Raw genomic sequence first — 8,343 nt, 5'->3', positions numbered from 1 at the left:
GGGCCCATGGGCTTGTTTCAGCCCATAGCTGTCCAAAATGATCCTCCACACTCTACCAGTCCACAGATATTGACAGAAACAGGAAAATCGCATGCTGTCCACCGCGTACTGTAGCATAAACTGCTCCTTCAAAAACTCAAAGGGTTTCCGTTTTTTTCCATTGAAGCGTTTTTCGAGTCTAAGAGAAAATGGCGAATCCGAGATGCTATTTGGACATAAGCCTTGGTGGAGAGCTTGAAGGAAGAATGGTGATTGAACTTTACAAAGACATTGTTCCTAAAACCGTTGAAAATTTCAGGGCTCTTTGTACTGGTGAGAAAGGCATTGGCCCTAACACCGGTGTTCCCCTCCATTTCAAGGTTTTTATTCCGTTTTCTCTATTTGTCTACGCGTAAATAGTTTCTGCGTCCTTTAATATGTTTGTGCATTTGTGTTTTTTCTCTTCAACACATGAATAGTTGAGTTTTTTAATGAAATAGACCTAGTTGAGGAATGTATATGGTCAGATAGATGATTCATGAAGTCAAATCCCAACTAGTTAAGGAATTGAGGCTTATTTGTAGACTTGTAGTAGTTTTTGGCTGTATATTAGTTCCCACCTTTTCAGTTTTTGGGTGTATTGAATGCATGTGATCCTATTGTACGAGTTGATGTTTGTTAAGACTTCAATACTATTTTACTTGAAAATAGCAGTACGATTCACTCTGTTTGATGTTTACGAATCATGTCATAAACTCTGATCTTCTTGTGCCAGTAGGGGTGGAATGTTTTTGCTGTTCTTTTGTTTCTTCGCGTTATTTTACAGTTGAACAGGGAAGTAGTATATGTGAATTTACTTTTAATCTTAGGAAAGGATAAAGGAGAATGGGGCTCTTCTCTCAAATTTCATGAAAGTAAGTCGGGTTGCACATATGGAAACGGTTCTCTCCTTGGGCGGGGAATGAATCATCGTCCTTCAATTCAGTTTGGTTATATGATATGATATTCTGGAATTGTCAAACACTCTAATGCCAATGATGATATAATAAGGGAGAATGAGGAGTGATTGCTTAGAATAATACTACAGTTCCAACACAGCATGAATTTTGGGTGTATGTTCTGGAATTATCTGAACCTCTAAAGCAACTGTCTCTGTTACTTCATGCTCTATCCTATCTAAATCTATTTTTTTAGTGACCCAAATAAATTGATTCTCTGTATGTGACTGTCCATTTTTACCTTTCCCTTTAGCTTTTTGTTCCATTCATTATAATATTGTTTGCTTCTTATGCAGGGTTCTTGTTTTCATCATGTCATCAGAGGCTTTATGTTACAAGGCGGGGACATTTCTGCTGGAAACGGCAGTGGTGGGGAATCAATTTATGGCTTGACATTTGAAGATGAAAATTTTAAACTCAAACATGAAAGAAAAGGGATGCTTTCTATGGCTAATTCTGGTCCAAATACAAATGGGTCTCAATTTTTCATCACTGCTTCTCAAACACATGTTCTAGATGGAAAGAATGTTGTATTTGGACGAGTAATCAGGGGTTTGGGGATGATTCGTGTAATTGAACATATTAAAACAAGTGAAAATGGTTTTCCTGATCTTCCTGTGATAATAGAGGACTGTGGAGAAATTCCAGAGGGTGTAGATGATGGCACAACTAACTTCTTTAAAGATGGTGATACTTACCCTGATTGGCCAATAGACCTTGACGTGAAACCAGACGAGGTTGCTTGGTGGATAAATGTTGTTGACTGTATCAAAGCCTTTGGCAATGAACATTTCAAGGTACTAGATTAATGGATATTTCCTGTTTGTTTCAAGTATACCTTGTGTTATTGTATAAGTTCACACATATATGTTTCCAAAAGTAAGCTTGGATTGATAGCTTGTTCTTTACATAAAATAAGATCTACTGCAAAAACTAACTAAATAAATAAAATGAAAGAGAGTGAGAGCAAACAATGTAACACCATTTCTTCTCCACTTTTCTGTTGTTTTTCATCCATGGGCTTAGACTTAGTTGCACATTTTATCTATTTCAAAATGTGATTGTATATCATCTTCGTATTTGTCATGGACAGAAGGAAGACTATAAGATGGCTATCAGAAAGTACAGGAAGGCTGTTCGTTATACCGACTTATGCTGGGAAAAGGAAGACATTGATGAAGGTGAATTTTCTAATTGCAGCTTTAAATGACTATCTGATTAGCTTTCTCATAACTAGGACATCTGTCTGAAGGAATTATTTGCCTCATTATACAGTAAAAAGCGAGTATTTGAGGAAGACAAAGTCCCAGATACTTGCAAATAGTTCTGTAAGTTCTCCTAAATTCTCTTGCAACCATTTGGTTTTACGTAATGATTTTCTTTCTGTTAGAATATTGTAGGCCTTAGTAGGACTTTCAGTTACATAATATAAGAACTAGTCCCTCTCCTTAGCTTTATGTAGAACATATCCTGAGGATGTAATAACTTTCCTGAAGAAATCAGCTTTGTTAATGTTTCTTCCATATAAATAAATACTAATAAATAACCTTGTTTTAGTCTATACATTTTCGCCATCAATGTCTATATACATTGAAGCTAAGTTACTCGGACACCGAAAAATCGGTGCCGCACGTAAGAGTGTGGGATCTGTGTCGGATCCGGTCAAACGAGATCTGGTGTGTTGACCAACAATTTAGAGAAGAAATTGAAATTTTGATATCTCAAAGTAAAGATTTGAATAGATCGGACTATATAGTGATTCATACTAGTCCTTTGAAGGTTTTTTCTTGATAAATTAGAGTAATATACCGTCGAGGAGTTTCTAGAATCTTCGCATGGTATCAAAGCTCTTGTGCTAAGCACACATTGGTGTATGAATTTGTGAGAGAGAAGGGATGCAGCACCGTTTTGGAACTGAACTAGGGTTTTGTTTCACTGGCTGCTTTGTTCTATACGTGAATGGAGAAGAGGGGAACGTGGGGTTTGGAGAAATAGGGTGTGGGCTGGGTCGGTCATGGTTTTGAATGTTGGGCTAAATTTGGTTATATATTTGGACATGGATAATGGTCCATAACATGAGTGAGACCAAGTCCCTGGAGTCTTCTTTCAAAAATAAAATCATAAGTAGAGTATTTTTTAAATGAAATAATTTCGACTTAAAATAGAGTATTATTGAATCAAAGTTAAACCAGGTCCTTTCGACGGTACATTATAAGTTTCCACAATGTCTCATATTTTTGTATATTTTTAGATTTTTAGTTTTTTTTTTGCCGTGTCCCTGCACCCGTACCGTATCTAGATCCATATCCCCAAATCTTAAAAATCAGATCATGAAGTATCCGACATGCAGATCTGCACCCGTGTCAGACACCCGAGTCCGAGTAACTTAGCATTGAAGAGCATTTAATTATTTCCATAAGTTATATATTTTTGAAATGCCTTCAACTTTTTTTTCTTCTTTATGTGATGCCTTGGAACTTCTTCATTGTTCATTTTAAGTACTATGGAATTTTTACTCATTGATTTTCTAATTACTGTGGATATTCAGACTGATCACATATACATATTTAGACTTTGTTCTTGATTCTGGACTATGTAGCATTTCCTTTTCTTTTGCTCCGCAAAATAATCTTAACATTTTTGTTCAGGCCTGTAAACTGAAGTTAGGAGATCTAACTGGAGCATTGATAGATGCTAATGATGCAATTTATGATGGAGAAGACAATGTCAAAGCTTTTTACCGCCAAGGCCAGGTTGGTGTGTTGAGCTATAATATAGTTCAAGCGGTTAGATTTCCTGAACAAAAGAAAGCCTGACTTGATTTGTTGAAGGGCAGTGAACAGTGAATAGCATATAGAATGATCTACTGCACAACCGCAATATTATGATAAAAAGCACCTGTAACATCATTCTCCTCAGTGTTCTTGGTCTTAGAAGTCTGAGGGTAAAGAATAACTTACAATGTACTTTCCGATCTTCATCTTCCATAACTTACAAGCGTTTGGTCATAGCAATATATCTCTTATATTCTTTGAATCCCAAAGAAGGCAAAAAGACTAGATAATTTTTTTCACATCTGTCCAAGCCGTGATAGATAGAGTTACCCGGTACTTGCCTTGGTGGGAGGCAGTTGGTATCCTATTGAATTAGTCAAGGTGTGCGCTAGCGGGCCGGACACCACGGTTCTAAAATATTTACTTGATGGTGTAGGATTACTGATTCATTTATACCTTATTGTCTTCATACTTCACTATACGGGGTATTATACATATCCAAAACATTGAACCATCGTTTTCTCTATTTCAGGTATATATGGCAATGAATGCTATAGATGCAGCGGCTGAAAGTTTTAAGAAGGCGCTGCAGTTAGAGCCAAACAATGGTTAGTGACGTACAATTTCATCTTTGACATTTTAAGGAAAGAAACTCTGGCAAACGTTGAAGTATAAAGAGTATATTTTTCTTCATTGATTAATGCATGTGCTGCCGTTCCTTTTTACCTTTTTCTGCATTATTTCCTGGCTACCTGTATACTCTAAGTTGTATTAGATGATTCTCTTGGAGCCAAACAAGGTTGCTGTCTTTAGCTGTGAATCTCAGGCTTGGTAACTTGGATATCCAAACTTGCATATAGAAGTCCTTTTCATCCGGCAATGGAACTTTTAATCCATAAAAGGAGAAGTAGCAGTTGAAAAAGCGTGTTCATTATGTTTTGCCTAAACTGATTATATAAAAGACTCAGAGATACTCATAGAGTTTTCACTGGAATTTCCGATTTGTACCCAAAGTGTGGTACACTTCGCACCAACCCAAACTCCCTACCCTCATAAAAGTTCACATTAAACTCTGTTTGACTGGTTATATTTTGTACGAATATAATGCCTCTCTACCTCCACGAGGTAGTGGCAAGGTCTGCGTACACTCTACCCTCCCCAGACCCCACATAGTGGGATTTCACTGGGTATGTTGTTGTTGTTGTTGTAAAGGAAATAATATTATTCACCTCTAGTCTTGAGTATCAGCCCTGGGAACTTTTTCTTACATTTTACTTTCAGGGGGGATAAAGAAGGAGCTGGCTGCTGCAATGAAGAAGGTTAGTCATTATCAAATCAAAATATTTGATCCAACATCTTCACTTCCTTTTGCAATTTCAAGTATATGAACATAATACATGTTTTCTAATTTTCCTTCTCAAAAAATACACGTTCTGTAGTTTCAAAAACTACATGTTCTCTAATTTGTTAACAATTATGACAGATTGCTTATAAACTAGAGCAGGAGAAGAAGGGTTATGCTAAAATGTTTCAGTAAAATTTCCAGTGGTATGCTGAACTCTTCTTCAAATTTCAACCTGCAATCATATTTTTTCATTATCCAAAATTTATGGTGCTCTGAGATATCAAATGCTGGCTGTTACTAATACTTGTTAGTTGAATCTTTTGGCACAGTTCACAATAGAAGTATAGTGGTCAGGTTAACTTTTGGGCCTCAAAACAGCTAGAATCAGGTATTTTGCGCCCACGTCATCTTCTTTCTCTCTATTTTAGCCTGTCAGATCAATCTGTTATGTCTTATCTTGTAGGAGTAATAGAAACCTTGGTAGTTTGGTACATCAATTTCTTGTATATACTTCCATCTCATTGATCTTTTTTTTCCTTTCTACATTTTGAGTTCTTGCAGGATTTGCTTCTTATGGAGTACAAAAACGAAGGATTTGTTCTCAACTTCTCATAGAGTACAAAAACTAACTGTGGTTATCAAAGTTTGAGCCGATTTCTGACTTGACTTTTAATTCTGCTTAGTGGGCATTCTTCTGTTGAATACAAAATATATAGCACTGAATATACCTCAACGTGTTTTGTACAGAAAGTGAAAGGGAACTTAATGCAGGATAAAGTATCTTTCCATTTTATAATATAATGATATGGATGCCCCAAACTTGGTTATCTGTGGCTTCCGCAAAGTCCTTTGTCTCAGCTTACTCAATATTTTTAACCTCTTGATGTGCAATATTTTTAGTACAAAGTCAGTTTCCTGGATTCGTTTTTATCTTCCCGTGGACTTACTAGCAGCTGCAATTCAATTGTGCTATTTTGCATGAATCCATTCGTGCACTAGGCTCCTGTGATGTGCGAGCCAGAGCAGATTTGAGTACATGACACCTTAATGAAACAACAGTTGATAGTTGATAGGTGTTTATGAGAAAAAAACAGAACAATTACATAAATTTTATTTTCCTCTTGGGATATTTATTCTCATATTACAACATGGTCTACTATTTAGGCGCTTAACTATTGAAATGTAAAAGAATACAAACTAATCTTCTAATCGTCCAACAAATTGTGTGAAAAATTCTACAAGTATTTCCTTAGTTTATTCGGAGCTTCCTTTCCTCTGAAAGCAACTGAGCAAAGCGGACTATAGCAGCTTCGTTGGTGCCTTCCCCAACAACTGGTTCGTATCGGCCTGTTTCTAAGTTGACCCTTGAAATTGGCTTCTTCAATAGATCATTACCAATTTGTACTAGTGTCTCCATGTTTTCTGTTGTTGCAATATCCATAGATGCAGCCTCCCCTGTCAAATTGTCATCCTGTACCAATCAAACCAGAAAAGCGTTAGCTGATTTATTTTCATCATGTATTTTGAAAATACTAAGAAAAGTTGGGTCATTTTTACCTGAATTCTGATGTAGTTCTTCTCACTACCAAGGGTCTGAAACATGGTGGAAACATGTATGTCTACCATATCAGCACTTGCATCACCATAGATATCTATCAAAGGAGTGGCACCATTGTTGTACACCCAACCTAACATCCCCCATCTGGAAGCCACTGTAGCATTATACTTCTCTTCCTGCTTGCCTATACCCGTGCCCAACGACAGAACCAACATTTTCTTGCAGTCCATATTCTTCATACCCTCGTATTGAAAGTTACCCGTCATGATTTGTTTTGAAACGTATGTTATTGCCATCAAGGTCTAAGAAAGAGTCAAAATCTTTGTGTCAATATTGATATTTCAAAAAGAATAAGATATAAAAATTTAACTTGTGTGACTACTCACTGGATTATTTGCAGCTACACCTCCATCGACAAGATCAAACGTACGTGTTTTCCCTTGAGCATCCTTAGTCTCAAAACTGTGCACTGGGAAATAAGTAGGTGCGGCTGAGGTACTAAGGCAAACGTCTGATAATTGAGCATTCTTTGAGAGATTTGCTTTTGCCTGTAGACAAATTAATTCGAATAATTATATTAAATAAGAAGAAACTATATAATATAATATTAAGATAAAGAATGTTGTTAGGATAGAGGTTTACATCAGCAGTACTGAAGATAATTGGTTGAAGACGTTTGATATCAAAAGTAGGTATGACTGTATTAGTCAACGTTTGCTTCATTGTAAGATTGCCTAATATTGAATTAATAATTGTTGTCAAGTATTTGCCATCATACTTTGGTCCTCCAAACAAATTTGTGACCCTTCTCACAAAGCTGTTACGCCTGAATCATACATAATTAAACACTTGCCTTCAGTATTAAAGCATAAAATTAGAAAGAAACAACAAACTCTTTGAGTAATTAATTCACTGTTGTTAACCTGCTTTGAGGAAAAATTTGAGGGCCATGTTCCATGTAGAAATTGGAAATGTCCTTTGCTTGATATAAAGGACGATTATCCTTGTTAGGAGCAGTAAGCATAGTTGTTACTAATCCGCCTGTGCTTGTTCCTGCTACTACATCGAAGTAATCTGCAAGTCTTGCATTTGGTCCATCAAGTTCCTACACAAATAAATTCATCATAAGGATGTGAGAAGAAAGTCGTAATCTACTAGTATTTCTTATGTTTCAGTTTATAAGACACATTTTCCTTTTTAATTGGACAGTTAGAAATGTCAAAACATGCTTAAAATAATAAGTTCCTAGTATATTTGAACATCTTTCTTTTTTCTTGTACGGATCAGTGTATAGTGAAATACTGTCATATGAAATAAAACGTATAATGTATATAATATGTAGCATAGGTATACCTGAAGTTTGGATTCAAGGAAGGCAAGAAGGGTGCCAGGAATAACGCCTCTAATACCACCTCCATCGATACTCAAAATAGTTACCGTCTTTCCTTTGGTAGCGGCAGAAACCATTAATGGAGCTTGCAAAACTTGAAGGGTCACAAAAAGAGTCATAGCTGCAGCTATAAGAACCATCCTCCCCATGTTGAGTTATTACCTAACAAAAAAAGTTTATGTTTTGATATTTGAAAGAGAGAGTGGGAGAAAGGTGTATTGTTATGTTAAAAGAAAGTTAAAACTTAGTGATTCGGAGGCAAGTATTTATACTACTAATATTAGCCCATTGCCTATCTT

The 8,343-nt window shown here is 36.2% G+C and overlaps 2 protein-coding genes across 2 annotated transcripts; one reads left to right on the top strand and one right to left on the bottom strand.

The window, feature by feature from the left end:
* LOC125849077 (peptidyl-prolyl cis-trans isomerase CYP40-like) lies at nucleotides 1-5,987 on the top strand. The gene is made up of 10 exons (XM_049529081.1): nucleotides 1-359; nucleotides 1,274-1,774; nucleotides 2,071-2,158; nucleotides 2,253-2,305; nucleotides 3,626-3,730; nucleotides 4,284-4,359; nucleotides 5,033-5,070; nucleotides 5,235-5,299; nucleotides 5,426-5,484; nucleotides 5,658-5,987. Exons 1-8 carry the CDS (start codon nucleotides 189-191, stop codon nucleotides 5,286-5,288), a joined length of 1,086 nt encoding a protein of 361 aa, XP_049385038.1. The 5' UTR covers nucleotides 1-188; the 3' UTR covers nucleotides 5,289-5,299; nucleotides 5,426-5,484; nucleotides 5,658-5,987.
* A 172-nt stretch (nucleotides 5,988-6,159) lies between these two features.
* Nucleotides 6,160-8,343, bottom strand: LOC125849076 (patatin-like protein 3). Its single transcript, XM_049529080.1, has 6 exons — nucleotides 8,008-8,343; nucleotides 7,578-7,759; nucleotides 7,297-7,480; nucleotides 7,041-7,202; nucleotides 6,654-6,956; nucleotides 6,160-6,567 (listed from the first exon to the last, which is right to left on the bottom strand). The coding sequence occupies exons 1-6, from the start codon at nucleotides 8,191-8,193 to the stop codon at nucleotides 6,346-6,348; spliced, it is 1,239 nt and encodes a 412-aa protein (XP_049385037.1). The 5' UTR covers nucleotides 8,194-8,343; the 3' UTR covers nucleotides 6,160-6,345.

The sequence above is a fragment of the Solanum stenotomum genome, chromosome 12 (assembly GCF_019186545.1).
Source record: "Solanum stenotomum isolate F172 chromosome 12, ASM1918654v1, whole genome shotgun sequence".
Classification (NCBI taxonomy): Eukaryota; Viridiplantae; Streptophyta; class Magnoliopsida; order Solanales; family Solanaceae; genus Solanum; species Solanum stenotomum.
Note: the sequence above shows the minus strand (reverse complement) of the source record. Positions and strands in the feature narration are given on the sequence as shown.